The sequence below is a fragment of the Eretmochelys imbricata genome, chromosome 3, assembly GCF_965152235.1.
Source record: "Eretmochelys imbricata isolate rEreImb1 chromosome 3, rEreImb1.hap1, whole genome shotgun sequence".
Lineage (NCBI taxonomy): Eukaryota > Metazoa > Chordata > Testudines > Cheloniidae > Eretmochelys > Eretmochelys imbricata.
This window is the reverse complement of record NC_135574.1, coordinates 146,375,098-146,392,638: the sequence shown is the minus strand read 5'-3', so window position 1 is coordinate 146,392,638 and position 17,541 is coordinate 146,375,098. Positions and strand designations below refer to the sequence as shown.

Sequence of the window (17,541 nt, the reverse complement as noted above, 5' to 3'; positions counted from 1 at the left end):
GCATGTGATTTGCAGCTTATGTACATATACCTGCACTAGCTTTAATCTTACTAGTCTGCTAAAAACAGAAGTTAAGATACGGCAGAGCAAGCTTCAGTGCAGGCTTCACAAGCCTGCCTGACCCCATTGGGCTTACACTTGCTTGTTCAGCCTGTGCCACAGCAGCTTTAAGTTTCTGTCGTTAGTGAGCTACCTAGATTAAAGCTAGTGTGGGTACATCTACCCAAGCTACAAATCACACCCCAGGGGCTGTGTAGGTGCACCCTATATGTAAAACCAGGTCCTTAGTTTTACATGTCATCTGAGAGACCCAGACACAGTGAACTGCAAGACATTCAGTTTAACTTCAACACTGAGTGAGCCTGGGCTGAGTTTGAACCTCTGTAGCTAGAAAGTGTAGTGATTTCAAATTTTATGCTTAAACCCTGAGTCATCTGTGCACCCAAATCTTGAAAGAAAGCCTGAGGGAGCATGGAGGCCAAAGCTGTTTATAAAAGCTTCCAGCTGAGCTTAACTAAGGCTACATCTACACTACAAGCTTGTGGTGTGATTCCTCTGCTTGTGTATAAATAGTGTAGCCGTGGTGGCACTGGTAGCAGCAAAGGAAGCACAGCTGAGCCATTCTGAATATAAATCATCATCATCATGTTCCTATTACCTCTGGCATTTAGAGCAATGACGAAGCTCCTCCACTCCTGTCTACTTCTGGCAAGTCTTTCAACGGTTCCCCAGCTGTACCCCAGGTTTTCCAGCTTGGCTTCCACAGCTCTTCACCATGTCGTTTTCAGGCAACCTCGTTTTCACTTGCCTTCAGGTGTCTATCTTAAGTGCTACTCTGGTGATGGAATCAGTTTCCATCCAAAGCACATGACCAATCCATCTCCAGCACCTCCTGGCAATGATTGGTGCTCAGATCCTCTTGGCTCCACTGTGTCAGCAGATCTTGGTTTGAGATTGTTCTGAGCCAAAAGATACAGGATTTTTCTGAGGCAGGTTGTATGGAATAAGGACAGTTTGGACATGTCATACTTTCTCAATCCCCAGCATTCTGCACTATAAAACAGTGTTGAAAATACGCAGTTCTGATAAATCTTGAGTTTGGTTTTGGTGTTGTATTTTGATGATTTCCAGACTGTATTTAAGCTCCTGAAGGTGTTCCTGGCTTTACTGATTTTGTTCCGGATGTCCTGGCTTGTTCCACCATGCTGGCTGATTACGTTCTCACCAATGTAGAAACATTCACATACTTGGGCAGCACAATCCTTTATCCGTACAGGTGATGGTGAGGCAATATTAAAGGTCATGATATTTGTCTTATTGCAGTTGATTTTCCAGTCCAATTTGCTGGCTGAATGCATTGAGTCGAATTGTTTTTTCTTGTATACGGTGTTGGGTATGTGTTAGGAGAGCGACATCATCTGCGAATACAAACCACCTGAAAATGGTAGATATGCATTCAGCTTGGCTCAGCCATGCCTTTGCTATCACTGCTAGTGCTACCCCAGCCACACTGCTATTTAAACTTGCACTAGCTCAATGAGAGCTAGTGTGAATGTTTGTACACAAGCAAGACAATCGCACTCCCGGCTCATAATGTATACATAGCCCAGGAAAAAGAACCACTGTTGTGAGCCCTGTGTAGGAAAGGAGCCAGAAGAGTACCGGTAAGAGCAGGGCTTACCAGGGGCCAGCAGAGAAACCTCAGGCCTAGGCACCCTGATAGAACATGGCTAAGCTGAACAAGCAGCCAAATTGCTCAGGCAGTGGGTCTCTGGAGAGATGAGAGCCTGTTTCCTGCTTGGAGGTGGGGTGAAGACTAAGCTCTCTAGTATCAGACCAAGAGATAATAAATCTGTTCTTCATATTGTGGGTGGAACTACAGGAGGATGAAGGAGCACCACACAGAGGCTGAAGAGACAAAAATTTCTCCAGGAGCTGAAAGAAAAGCAGGCTGAAAGGTATTGCTTGTGGGACAGAGAGGCTGATAGGAGTCTATACAAAGGAGGGACAGAAGGAATGCCTGTTAAAGTGAGACTTACTAAAACTAGGACCATTTGAGAGACATCCAGATCCAAGATCTCCTGGACCTTACAAAGGCAGTGAAATTGCTGAAGAACTGGATAAGCCAGAGAGCAGGTACCAAGCTGTGGCACAGTTCAGATAGGAGTCAGGCAGGCAGGCAGGTAGGTAGAGTGCTAGGACCTCTTGTGCACCAGTGAAACTGCCACTCCCTGCTTGAAGATGACATACATTTGGGCATTCTGGCATCCCCATGAGAGTTTGGAATAGTGTCTGATTGAATGGTATGTTCTCACCAAGGATCCCACACACCTAAAAGGATGAAGTGCTGTCGCAGAACTTAGCACTCTGTCTTTCACTCTCTCCTTCCTGAACGAAGAAGAGCCCTTGGAGTTCTTCTTTCGGCGCTTGTTCTTTTTTTCCTTTTCTTACATCCTCTGTCTTCCTTTGTGTCCATACCACAGAGAGACACAACGATGCATACGCACAAGGAAGGAGAGAGCAGGAAAGCAGAGGCAACCAATCTCTGCTGCTGAAGCCAGGAAGCAAAGAAAACTTGAAGGTGGTCAAAATTAGGCTTATAAAATAGGGGTGGGAGTTTCTCAAATCCTTGCATCCCAGTAAGTGGCATCATAAGACTGATGTATAGTAAAATACTTGCAGTAGCAGGGAAGAATTAAGTCTTTAACAACAGAATTTAAACACTTAAATGAGGAATTCAACCTTTTACATCTTGGCCATAGCAAGTTGCTATTTAATTTTCCACTCTGATCAACTGATTATATTTTTGATCTGAATAAAGTCAATATGATCTTTCTCTGTGGGCTAAAAAACAAATGTATTGGAAAGAAATTAGTTACCAGGTTAAACAAAAAATATTGTTGTTTGGTGACGAGATCTATTCTACAATTAACTATATTTACAAATAACCATTACAGTCAGGTTTTCTTTACACATTTTTTTAAATGATTACTGGGGAAGATATAGGGAGAGTTTAGCATTCATTTATATATAGACTATTTGAAAACATTTTTAGAGATATGAGAATTAAGTATATTATTAATTTCTATTGGTAAGGCTGAAGACCTTAAAACACGCATGTTTAATAATATATTTTTGAAGGACAAGTAGCTGCAGCTGATGGCAAGGATATTATATGAAACCATGCTTCGTAAATCCCATTCTAGCCTCCTTTACCAATCCAGGTGAAATACTTTCCAAATCTACCAGCAATCCTCTTAACCCACTCCTCATGCCACACTCCAGATTATTTTATCCCCTTAGACTAGAGTCCCCGAGCAGACCTTCCTCTGGCTAATGAAAATATTAGAGGGTTTTTTGGAGGGCCTCCCAAATCAGCATCACATTAGATGTTGCTCCAACAAAAAACAAGTTCCCCAATCAAGTCCAGGAGGAGGTCATGTCATCCAATCATCTACCACTCAATATAGTCTTCCTATTTGCAGTCCCTCATGCAAGGACTTGTGGAGAGTCCTGAGTGCACTGTTCCACTTGCTGCCAATGCAGATTTGTGGGCATGTAACTCCAGGCATTCTAGCACCTGAAGGAGGTACCACATAGGTACTGCTAAGAATTCCCCAAAATTAACTCATTTAAATATGGTTAGGTAGTATAGTATGTGTAGAGGTGCAAAATCTTTTCAGCCATGATTCACACACAATTGGATAAATATGGAAGTGTCACATCCTAGTTACAGAAACACTTATTTGTAATATAGACAGCCTAAAGCTATTTCTGGAAGTAAAAAAATTAACTTGGGTATTAAAGATAAAACTCAATCTTTACCTCTCTGTTGAAAGTATATGTATTAACTTTAATAAAAATTCACTGAACATCTGAGGACAAGTTGAAGAAAGGTGCACTTGTAATCGAGTAAGAAATTCTTGCATAGCTTGTGTAGCTGTTGGCCCAACCTGAAAAGAGATTTCAAAAGTTTTTTATGCTACAAGGAAGCTTTTGTTTAAAATACAATTACTGTAAAATGTTTTATAAGAAAAGCATTATGGAAACTAAGCTTGCATTCCGGAATAATTTCTGTGGAATTTCCATTGAGTGGATACAAGTCTTAATTTTTCTTATTTGCATTCTACCACCAGCGATGGGTAGTAACACCACAAAAGTTCAGTTCTTGGATGAAAACAAATAGATTATTCCCCTCATAACAGTTACCTTTTTAAGAAAATTTCTAATCTTTAATGAGTAATGTAGCTTATCCAACACGAAACCCATTAATCTGAACTGATTTTCACATAGAAACATATACATTAGAAGTAGTCAGTAAAAAAATATGTAATATAGGCTGGTTAACAATATGATCTTAATTTTCATATTTCCTCACTTACTTAACTACATAATCTTAAAATGGTTCATTAACAGTTCTCCTCCTAACCAATTTGATTTCAGTTAATGGGGTTTACTTGCATTATTTTACTGTATCTAAAAACAAAATTGCTATTAGGAAATCCCTCACATGGAATATCAAGTCATTGGTATACTGTGTAGTGTTTGATTCTACCATAATGCTCCAGAATAGTTCAGAAAAGAAAAAAACATATCCATGAGTTATGCTATTAAATAAAGAAACTAGCAGCATAAACAAAGGAAAAGGTTACTTACCTTACCAATAACTTGAGAAGAAAGCATAAACTCTGGCAAGTCAGGTGTAAAAGTATAATTAGGAAGGCCAAAAAATAATATGAAGAGCAACTAGCACATACAGACAAAAACAAACAGTCAGAATTTTTCTAAGTACATCGGAAGCAAGAAGCCTACCAAACAATTAGTGGGGCTACGGGATGATCGAGGTGCTAAAGGAGCACTCAAAAAAGACAAGGCCATTGCGGAGAACTTAAACAAATTCTTTGCATTGGTTTTCACCGCAGAGGATGTGAGGGAGATTCCCACACCTGAGCCATTCTTTTTAGGTGACAAATCTGAGGAACTGTCCTGGAGTGAGGTGTTAACAGAGGAAGTTTGGGGATAAATTAAACAGTAATAAGTCACCAGGACCAGATGGTATTCTCCCAAGAATTCTGAAGGAACTAAAATATGAAATTGAGGAAATACTAACTGTGGTATACAACCTTTCGTTTAAATCAGCCTCTACAACAGATGACGAAGGATCGCTATTGTAACACCACTTTTTTAAAAAAGGCTCCAGAGGCAATCCTGGCAATTACAGGCTGGTAAACCTAACTTCAGTACGAAGCAAATTGGTTGAAACTATAGTAAAGAAAGGAATTATCAGACACATCAATGAACATAATATGTTGGAGAAGACTCAGTGCAGTTCTTGTAAAGGGAAACTATGATTTGCCAATCTGCTAGAATTCTTTGAAAAGTCAACAAACATCTGGACACGGGTGACCCAGTGGATAGAGTATACTTGGACTTTAAAAAACAAAAACAAACAAACAACAAAAACCTTTGACAGGGTTCCTCACAAAAGGCTCTTAAGCAAAGGCAGCAGGCACAGGATAAGAGGGAAGGTCCACACATGGATCAGTAACTGATTAAAACATAGGTAACAAAGAGAAGGAATAAATGGTCAATTTTCACAGTCGAAAGAGGTAAATATTGAGGTCCCCCAAAGATCTGTACCAGAACCTGTGCTGTTCAATTTATTCATAAATGATCTGGAAACAGCGATAAACAGTGAGGTGACAAAGTTTGCAGATGACACAAAATTACTCAAGATAGTTAAGTTGAAAGCTGACTGTGAAGAGTTACAAAGGGACCTCACAAAACTGGCTCACTGGGCAAGCAAATGGCAGATGAAATTCAACGTTGATAAGTGCAAAGTAATGCACATTGGAAAACAAATTCCTAACTATACATCTAAAAATGATGGGGTTTAAATTAACTGCTAAAACTCAGGAAAGATCTTGGAATCACCATGAACAGTTCTCTGAAAACATCTGTTCAATATGCAGTGGCAGTCCAAAAAGCTAACAATGTTAGGAACCAATAGGAAAGGGATAGATAAGACAACAAAAGGTTTCATGCCGCCATGATATGAATCCATAGTACTACCACACCTTGAATATTGTGTGCAGTTCTGGTCACCCCAGCTCAAAAGAGATGTATTAGAATTAAAAAAATAGTACAGAGAAGGGCAACAAAATTATGCAAAAAAGCCAGCTTCCATAAGAGGAGAAATTAAAAAGACTGACATTGTTCAGTTTGAAAAGAGATGAGTAAGGGGGTGGATGTGGTAGAGGTCTGTAGCATCATGAAAAGCGTGGAAAAAGTGAATAAGGATGTGTTACGTACCCCTTTACATACACACAAACCAGGGACCACCCAATAAAATTAAGAGGCAGCAGGTTTAAAACAAACATCAGGAAGTACTTTTTCCACACAATGCACAATCAGCCAGTGGAACTTGTTGCCAGAGGAGGCTGCAAAGGCCAAAAGTATAACAGGTTTCAAGAAAAGAATTAGATAAGTTCATGGAGGATAGTTCCATCAATGGCTATTAGCCAAGATGATCAGAGATGCTACCCCATGCTCTGGGTATCCCTAAACCTCTGACTGCCAGAAGCTGGGACTACGGATGGACCACTCGATAAATTGCCCTCTTCTGTTCACTCCCTCTGAAGCATCTGGAATCAGCCACAGTCAGAAGACAGGATACTGGGCTAGATGAACCACTGGTTTGACCCAGCATGGATGGTCTCCTGTTCTTATGAGTTCTTAGAGATATTTGTCCCTGCAAAAAGAAAAGGAGTACTTGTGGCACCTTAGAGACTAACCAATTTATTTTAGCATGAGCTTTCGTGAGCTACAGCTCACTTCATCAGATACATATCGTGGAAACTGCAGCAGACTTTATATATACACAGAGAATATGAAACAATACCTCCTCCCACCCCACTGTCCTGCTGGTAATAGCTTATCTAAAGTAATCGTCAGGTTAGGCCATTTCCAGCACAAATCCAGGTTTTCTCACCCTCCACCCCCCCACACAAATTCTCTCTCCTGCTGGTGATAGCCCATCCAAAGTGACAACTCTTTACACAATGTGCATGATAATGAAGTTAGGCCATTTCCTGCACAAATCCAGGTTCTCTCACACCCTCACCCCCCTCCAAAAACCCACCCCCATACACACACAGACTCACTCTCCTGCTGGTAATAGCTCGTCCAAACTGACCACTCTCCAAGTTTAAATCCAAGTTAAACCAGAACATCTGGGGGGGGGGGGGGGAGAGGAAAAAACAAGAGGAAATAGGCTACCTTGCATAATGACTTAGCCACTCCCAGTCTCTATTTAAGCCTAAATTAATAGTATCCAATTTGCAAATGAATTCCAATTCAGCAGTTTCTCGCTGGAGTCTGGATTTGAAGTTTTTTTGTTTTAAGATAGCGACCTTCATGTCTGTGATTGCGTGACCAGAGAGATTGAAGTGTTCTCCGACTGGTTTATGAATGTTATAATTCTTGACATCTGATTTGTGTCCATTTATTCTTTTACGTAGAGACTGTCCAGTTTGACCAATGTACATGGCAGAGGGGCATTGCTGGCACATGATGGCATAAATCACATTGGTGGATGTGCAGGTGAACGAGCCTCTGATAGTGTGGCTGATGTTATTAGGCCCTGTGATGGTGTCCCCTGAATAGATATGTGGGCACAATTGGCAACGGGCTTTGTTGCAAGGATAAGTTCCTGGGTTAGTGGTTCTGTTGTGTGGTATGTGGTTGTTGGTGAGTATTTGCTTCAGGTTGCAGGGCTGTCTGTAGGCAAGGACTGGCCTGTCTCCCAAGATTTGTGAGAGTGTTGGGTCATCCTTTAGGATAGGTTGTAGATCCTTAATAATGCGTTGGAGGGGTTTTAGTTGGGGGCTGAAGGTGACGGCTAGTGGCGTTCTGTTATTTTCTTTGTTAGGCCTGTCCTGCAGTAGGTAACTTCTGGGAACTCTTCTGGCTCTATCAATCTGTTTCTTTACTTCCGCAGGTGGGTATTGTAGTTGTAAGAAAGCTTGACAGAGATCTTGTAGGTGTTTGTCTCTGTCTGAACCTGGTGGCTGAACTTTGTGACTTTGTCCTTACCCATAACTATTTCACATTTGGGGACAATGTATACCTTCAGATCAGCGGCACTGCTATGGGTACCCGCATGGCCCCACAGTATGCCAACATTTTTATGGCTGATTTAGAACAACGCTTCCTCAGCTCTCGTCCCCTAAAGCCCCTACTCTACTTGCGCTATATTGATGACATCTTCATCATCTGGACCCATGGAAAAGAAGCCCTTGAGGAATTCCACCATGATTTCAACAATTTCCATCCCACCATCAACCTCAGCCTGGTCCAGTCCACACAAGAGATCCACTTCCTGGACACTACAGTGCTAATAAACAATGGTCACATAAACACCACCCTATACCGGAAACCTACTGACCGCTATTCCTACCTGCATGCCTCCAGCTTTCACCCTGACCACACCACACGATCCATCGTCTACAGCCAAGCTCTGCGATACAACCGCATTTGCTCCAACCCCTCAGACAGAGACAAACACCTACAAGATCTCTGTCAAGCTTTCTTACAACTACAATACCCACCTGCGGAAGTAAAGAAACAGATTGATAGAGCCAGAAGAGTTCCCAGAAGTTACCTACTGCAGGACAGGCCTAACAAAGAAAATAACAGAACGCCACTAGCCGTCACCTTCAGCCCCCAACTAAAACCCCTCCAACGCATTATTAAGGATCTACAACCTATCCTAAAGGATGACCCAACACTCTCACAAATCTTGGGAGACAGGCCAGTCCTTGCCTACAGACAGCCCCGCAACCTGAAGCAAATACTCACCAACAACCACATACCACACAACAGAACCACTAACCCAGGAACTTATCCTTGCAACAAAGCCCGTTGCCAATTGTGCCCACATATCTATTCAGGGGACACCATCACAGGGCCTAATAACATCAGCCACACTATCAGAGGCTCGTTCACCTGCACATCCACCAATGTGATTTATGCCATCATGTGCCAGCAATGCCCCTCTGCCATGTACATTGGTCAAACTGGACAGTCTCTACGTAAAAGAATAAATGGACACAAATCAGATGTCAAGAATTATAACATTCATAAACCAGTCGGAGAACACTTCAATCTCTCTGGTCACGCAATCACAGACATGAAGGTCGCTATCTTAAAACAAAAAAACTTCAAATCCAGACTCCAGCGAGAAACTGCTGAATTGGAATTCATTTGCAAATTGGATACTATTAATTTAGGCTTAAACAGAGACTGGGAGTGGCTAAGTCATTATGCAAGGTAGCCTATTTCCTCTTGTTTCCCCCCCCCCCCCCCCAGATGTTCTGGTTTAACTTGGATTTAAACTTGGAGAGTGGTCAGTTTGGACGAGCTATTACCAGCAGGAGAGTGAGTCTGTGTGTGTATGGGGGTGGGTTTTTGGAGGGGGGTGAGGGAGTGAGAGAACCTGGATTTGTGCAGGAAATGGCCTAACTTCATTATCATGCACACTGTGTAAAGAGTTGTCACTTTGGATGGGCTATCACCAGCAGGAGAGTGAATTTGTGTGGGGGGGTGGAGGGTGAGAAAACCTGGATTTGTGCTGGAAATGGCCTAACCTGACGATTACTTTAGATAAGCTATTACCAGCAGGACAGTGGGGTGGGAGGAGGTATTGTTTCATATTCTCTGTGTATATATAAAGTCTGCTGCAGTTTCCACGGTATGTATCTGATGAAGTGAGCTGTAGCTCACGAAAGCTCATGCTAAAATAAATTGGTTAGTCTCTAAGGTGCCACAAGTACTCCTTTTCTTTTTGCGAATACAGACTAACACGGCTGTTACTCTGAAACTTGTCCCTGCAGGTGCTCAACCATGCAGGTGCCCACACACTCTTGATTGAAGACTGCAAAGTAGTGTTTGTGTGCTGGTGCCTCATGCTCTGAATGAGTGCATATAGGGAAATGTAAGCCCATCACCACTCAGTTCCTTCTTAACCATGAAGCAGAACTCCAAAGGAAAGGAGAAGGAGCACCTACAGAGACAAAACATCCTGGAGAACTCAAGTTACGGTAAGATAAGTACCCTCTCCCTCTTCAAGTATATGTCCCTATAGGTACGCCACCAAAGGAGACTCCCAAGCTGTAACTCAGTGAGGAAATAGCTGATGATGAGGTAAGTCCAGGACAACTGGAAGGACTGCATCACCAAAGAGCCATCTCTGGAAACATGTAAGATAAGCGTAATGTTTGGCTAAGATATGGAGAGAAGACTAAAACAATCCAGAAGAGTTCTGTTACGGGCTTGTTCTTCAGTAGAGCTACAAATGTGGACTCAGCTCTAGTGGAATGTGCTATTACTCAGCGAGAAGGCTGCACCCCCATATTTTCATAGAAGGTCAAGATGGAACCCCACTTCGCCTTTATGTGAAAACTGGCTGGCTCTTCATCCCATCTATAACTGATACAAATAGCCCGAGAGAGACCTGGAACGGTTTAGTCTTGTCCAGATAGAACGCAGAGGCCTTTCGGACATCCAGTGAATGAAGGCTTGATTTCTCTCTGAAGAAATGAGGTTTTGGGTAGAAAACTGGTTGGTGAATTTCCTGGTTAACGTTATGCTCCAGGAGACCTTTGGAAGGAAGTGAGGATGGGGATGTAGCATAACCTTGTTTTTGTAGAAGGTGATGTATGCTGCATTAGCCCAGCTCCCCCATTCTCCTTCCTAAGGTGATGGCAATTAGGAACAAAATGTTCAGGGAGAGGTGGAAGAGGGACCAGATTGTCATTGGTTTGAAGGTTTTCCATTAGGTATTTAAAACAAGATTGAGGTCCCGCTGGGGGGCCAGGTGTCAAGCAAGAGAGAACAAGTTCTAAGAAATCTGGTTGCTGTAGGATAGGCAAAGACTGAAGTCTTGGATGGGTGAGTGGAAGGCTGTGATGACAGCCAGATGTACTGTAATAGGTAGTAGTCCAGGATCTTGGAAAGCAGAACTTCCAAGGCTTGAGAAGGACACTAGAATTGGAAGCATTTCCATTTTTGGAGGTAAGTCTTGTGAGTAGTGGACTTTCCACTGGATAACAAAACTGACTGAAATCTATCTGAAAAGACCAGCTTCATGTCTGAGAGTGATTTAGGAGCCATGCTCTCAGATTCGGGGGCGGGGGGTTAGGATGGATGATGGTCCCTGAGTTCTGTGTCAATAGGTCCTTTGTGAAAGGCAAGCTAGGGGGCATTAACTCCAAGACATGGATGAGGTTTGGGGTTACCACACCTGTCTCAGCCAAACAGGTGCTATGAGCATAGCTCTTGCTCCTTCTCAGCACAGCCTGAAAAGGGTCTTAAGGATTAACAGAATAGGTGGGAAAGCATAAAGAAGGCTATTGGGCCTTGGTGTTATCAGGCATCCCCCTGATACTTGTGGCTTTAGCCTCCCTTGGAGCAGAACAGGCAACATTTCATGTTGTTTGGGGTGGCCTAGAAGTCTACCCTGGCATCCCCTAGGGGTATATACTCACGCCTCCCTATATACCCTCATGTAGAGCACTTGGCACTGCTCAGATAAGGGCTGGCAGACACAACTTTGCTGTCTCTGATCGAGACTACACAAGCATACATACAGCTTATGGTAGAGCACTCATAGGGACATATACTTGAAGAAGAACAATAATTACACAGAAAAAATTATCACAATCATCTAACACCATAAAAGTGATGATGGTGCAAGCCATGGACATAATGAGGTTTTACAACACTAGGTAAAATAATTACCTATAATTCTGAGTTACTTCTGTTTTTGTAATTAGCAGTATTACCTGTTGACTGTGTTGATTTGTTCCATGAGGATTAGTGCCTGAAAGAAATTTCACTAAAACATGAATGAGGTTGGGATCTGACACCAACAGTTGGGCAGTACTTTCCTGAGCTCCGATGGCACTGCTTGAACCAGCTAAAAACAAAAACATAAAAATAGAATTTGAACTGCAAGTACTAACAAAATTAATAAAATTTATACTTGGTACACACAATGCATTATTCATAATACATCATTATTCAAAATGGAGTAGGCTACTATAAGTTATTTACCATTCACTGAGGTTCCAAGTATACCATTTTTCCCCACCACCAAATCTAACAGATCCCCAACTGTTTAAAAAAAACACATAGATTCCAAAACCAGAAGGGGTTGTGATCATCTAGTCCAGAGGTTCTCAAACTGTGGTCCGCAAGCTCCTTTCAGGTGGTTCGTGAATAGTTCTCTCTAAGGTGGCCGCACACAAGAGAATAAAGGGCCACCCACCTAAATTAGTGGAGCTGCGCATGTGTGGCTCCACTAATTAGGTGCCTGGACAAGACACATATGTAAGGTGAGGTGGTAGCCTGGGGGGGGGGGGGAGATAGGGAGTAAGTGGGAGGGGGCAGTGGGATGAAAAGAGGGGGTAGGGGGAATTTGGGATGTGCAGGGCTGCAGCGACCAGAGAAAGAGGTGACTTTCCCCAGCGCCAGGGTTGTGGCTGCTGGGAAGAGACAGGCCTCCTTCCCAGCCCCAGCTCAGGGGCTGCCACGGCAAGGGAGACCCGCCCCCACCTCCTTCCCAGCCCCAGCTCGGGGGCTGCCACGACAGGGGAGAGAGGGCACATCCATCACATTAGAAAGGTAATACTACTGATATTAAAATAGGAGTTGTGTGCTTTTATTTGTAGAACAAAAAATGTGAATTATGATTGGGGTTTTTTATATAGCGTTTTTATCCAAAACGCTTTACTATAGTTAGCTCATGGTACAAACAACATTTGGAAAGATCATTAAGTGGTCCACAGAGACCCTCAGCAATTTGCAAGTGGTCCGCAAAAAAGAAAAGTTTGAGAACCACTGATCTAGCCTGCTCTCCTGTATAACACAGGCCATAGAACTTCTCCAAAATAATTCCTAGAGCATAACTTTTAGAAAAACATCCAGTCTTGATTTAAAAATGGTTGGTGATGAAGAATCCACCACAACCCTAGGTAAATTGTTCCAGTGGTTAATTTCTCTCACCATTAAAAATTTACACCTATTTCAAGTCTGAATTTCTCTGGCTTCAACTTCCAGCTACTGGATGTGTTATACCTTTCTTCGCAAGACTGAAGAGCCCATCATCAACTATTTGTTCCCCAGATAGGAACTTACAGACTGTAATCAAGTCACCTCTTATCTTTTTCTTTGTTAAACTAAATAAATTGAGCTCTTTGAGTCCCTAACTATAAGGCATATTTTCTTATCTTTTAATCATTCTTGTGGCTTTTCTCTGAATCCCATTTTATCAACAGTCTTCTTGAACTGGTAACACCAGAACTGGACACAGTATTCCGGCAGCAGTTGCACCTGTGTCAAATACCTAGGTAAAATAACTTCTGTACTCCTACTCAAGATTCCTCTGTTTATGCATCCAAAAATTGCATTCGCTCTCATCATCACACTGTGAGCTCAGGTTCTAATTATCCACCATATCTTTTTCAGAGTCACTGCTTCCCAGGAAAGAATCCCTCATATGGTCAATATGGTCTACACTCTCTGTTCCTAGATGTATATGCTTACATTTAGCTGTATTAAAATGCATAATATTTATTTGCACCCAGTTTACCAAGCGATACAGACTGCTCTGTATCAGTGATCTGTTCTCTTCATCATTTACTACTCCCCCCTCCCCCCAATTTTTGTGTCCTCTGCAAACTTAATCAGGGAGGATTTTATGTTTTCTTCCAGATCATTACTAAAAATGTTAAATAGCATAGGTCCAAGAACCAATCCATGTGAGAGCTCACTGGAAACACACCCGCTTGATGACGATTCCCCATTTACAATTTCACTGAGATCTATCAGTTAGCCAATTTTTAATCCATTTAATGTGTGCCATGTTAAATTTGTATCATTCTAGTTTTTTAGTCAAAATGTCATGCAGTACCCAGTCAAACGTCTTACAGAAGTCAAAGTATATTAAGTCAACACTTTTACCTTTATCAACCAAGCTTGTAATCACGTTTAAAAAAAGATATCAAGTTAGTTTAACAGGATACCGGTTCCATAAACCCATGCTGACTGGCATTAATTACAGTACTCTCTTAATTCTTCATTAATCAAGTCCCACAGTCAGTCCACTCCCTCAATTTCTGAATTTGCCCATAAAATATTCTTTAGATAGAAGCAAGTTTTAGTTTTGTGGAGGCAATATGTTCCGAGAACTCTATTTATTCTAACTTTTGATCTTCCTCAGCCCAGGTCTTTTCTATTGTTTTTTAAACTGCACTCTAAGGTCTCTCAGGCAAGGACTATGTATTCTATCTGCTCTTTAAAGCACACTTTCGGCAACTACTGTATATACTTGGAGATTTGTCAATAGGAATAAACCCTCCAAGTTTGGGGGTGAGTGCGATATTGAAATACAGGTAAAACGAGAATAGATCAGATAATCAAAATAAAGCTCAATGAATACATAGCAAACTTACTCACGTGCCTTACATATGATTAAGAAAACTCAACTACAACAAGACTTGGGAAAGTGTAGAAGCCCTACTGGAATAGATACATTTACTTACTTTCACCAAACTGCATGGCTTGAACATCTATTTAGATAGATATAGACTTCATCCCATAGATGAGATGAGGAAAAAAATACGGAGAAGTTTTACTTTCTTTGTATTTGAGAGTTTCCTTGGCATCTATTTGATCAATAACTTATCCCTTGGAAAGGATGTAGATGAGTGAAAAAGGAAAACTACTTACGAGTAATTCTGTCTTTCAGAGACTTCCTCTTCATTATACAATAGTTTCCTTATACTAACTAATAAGTCTCCACCCACCAGGAGGCAAAGTACTGTCAGTCAAGATCAGTATTAAATCCTGACAACTTCTATCTCAACTGAAAAGCTTTCAAAGCAGTGAAATAAAGTTATAATGTTGGAGAGGTTTGCCATGAAAAGAAATCCCTCCAGGGAAACAGGATAGAAGGAAAAACAATGAGGAGTCCTTGGGGCACCTTAGAGACTAACAAATGTATTTGGGCATAAGCTTTCGTGGGCTAGAACCCCCTTCATCAGACGCATGGAGTGGAAAATACAGGAGCAGGTATAAATACATGAAAAGATGGGAATTGCCTTACAAAGTGTGAGGTCAGTCTAACGAGACAATTCAGTTAACAGCAGAATACCAAGGGAGGAAAAATAACTTTTGTAGTGGTAATGATAGTGGCCCATTTCAAAGAGTTGACAAGAAGATGTGAGTAGCAGCAGGGGGAAATTAGTATGGGGGAAAATTAGGTTTAGGTTTTGTAATGACCCAACCACTCCCAGTCTTTATTCAGGCCTAATTTGAGGGTGTCCAGTTTGCCAATTAATTCCAGTTCTTCAGTTTCACATTGAAGTTTTTTTGTTGAAGAATTGCCACTTTTAGGTCTGTTATTGAGTGACCAGGGAGAAGAGGAAGACAAAAATATAAGAATTTTCACTGAGTAGTTTTCCTTTGTCATAAGTTGCCTGTCTACAACCTATAACAGATTTTTCATATTAAGTAGATATAGCAAACACATGCTGAAAAAGATTCTTACAGAGGTACAAGGAGCATATGCTTCACACTGATTTGCTAATATTGTTTTGAGTCCAATTAATTAAGCCAAGACTGATGAAGAAAACTAAACTGGGCCTCAATAAAGTAAACAACAGGCTGAAGCAGCCTTCTCAACCTCAGAGGTAGGCAGCATCAGGCCCATGAAACAGTAAAGAAGGGATGTGCTGTAGTCCACATTTGACTATCCTAGAGGAAGAAAAGCCAGCCTTGCTTTGGTGGGAGACAAATCTGCAACAGCCAGGGTAGGTGTGCAAATTGTTGAAGAGGACCAAGCTGGGAAAAATGGAACCTCTGAAAACAAACATGATTTGCTACTCTAGGGCTCACTTTGGCAGCAACCAATACTATCATTCTGGACAAGTTTATGATTTTCTTTAACCACACACACATCCAAAATATTTAATTAAATGAAAAAACACATTGATATTCTTCATAAACATATTTATACCAAGCATAAAAAAGGCACATTGTCCAAAATAAAGTTTAACACTGCAAATAAAAAAATACTACAATCTCTAACTAGTTAGACTCATGACTTTTGTATCTGCTGCAAGATACATCAACTTTTTTCTTTTTAGTACGTAACCTATTATGAAGTTTCAACTAATCCAATCTGAATGTGATAAAGACATGCTCATCTGATGCTCAGCTGCCTGCACAGCTTTTAAAAGTTCATCTGAATTCAGATGTTGTGTTGCATGATTTTATTTCTACTGCTTTTCATCATTTTAATACAATGAACTGCAACAACCTCCTTTAAATGTAGATTCAGAGTAGAAACTGGTCTCCTCCATTTTAATGCTGGAAGAGGATGAAGCAGCTCAGGATTATGCACCCATTAGCCAAATTTCAGCCTCATTCTGTTCTGGGCTCAATTTATGACCTTTATATTTAAAATCGGTCTTATTAGTTAAGTAATGGCAATGCCCCTAACTTCAATTTTTTATTTTTATTTTTTGGTTCTCTTGTGTTTTCCCCTCACTTTTTTGCTAATTATATCAAGCCAGATGTCCATGGAAAGTGACAGCAGTGTCAGCCAGTAAGCTATCAAGTATCTCCAAAAAACTCATTCAATTGTTTTTGTAAATTCTGTACCTCCTTATAGAATATATTGTTGTGCTATGTTTTGATCTAAGTGTGCAATAATCAATACTTTTATAGTAGTTAGATGCAAACAGACAATCTTCCTGAAAAATCCACTGAATGCTATTGGGAAGATTGGTCATATCACATTCAACCACCCATCTTGTAGTAATGTTAGTGGTGATTCTTTTGTTCTTCCTTAATTTTTTTCTCTTTTTCCACTTGCAACATTTAGTAGTGAAACTGCAAGTTAATTTTTTATGGAGGACTGTATTCAGGGTACAGTGTTTAAATTGCTCATTGTGCATTACCTGGAGTTGAAGTTAGAAAAAAAAAAACCTGCAATTTTTTTTAGTAAGCTCATCTTCATCTTTCAATATTTCTGTGACCCAAGGGCCTATAACATTCTAGGGCTCAAGGCTTACAGATGCCAAACATGTTAATTGGAGGGCAGTGCTGACCAACCACCTGTACATTGAAATTCCCAGTGGTGCTCTGCCTGAAGGGAGCAAAGACAGTTTTCAGATCTTCTTACGTTTGCTGAAGAACAGCTTCAAGTTGATCATGTCTTCATTTGCTTCCACAAGAACAGAGATGAGAGCTCCATTGCTCCGTACTTTCAGCTTTTTGGTCTTTGAAATTGTGAGACCAGGGCATCCCTTTGTCTCCAAGAGACCAGATGCTTGCTTCATGGCCTATATGTTTGAGAGAGACTCTTGAGAAGAAGCACACTCTTGCAGTCGTCTGGCCTGACTTTGTCACAGGGGCATGTTGAAGACTAAGATACAGCTCCTGAAGGAAGCTGATGTAGTGCTTCTGGAAAACCTG

General features: G+C 41.2%; 1 protein-coding gene across 1 annotated transcript in view; it reads right to left on the bottom strand.

Annotated features, from left to right (window-relative positions):
- Window positions 1-17,541, bottom strand: part of BIRC6 (baculoviral IAP repeat containing 6) — a 323,928-nt gene that overhangs the window by 174,927 nt on the left and 131,460 nt on the right. The window contains 2 exon segments of the mRNA XM_077813548.1: window positions 3,826-3,953; window positions 11,844-11,977. Of these exon segments, the coding sequence (XP_077669674.1) occupies window positions 3,826-3,953; window positions 11,844-11,977 (262 nt within the window).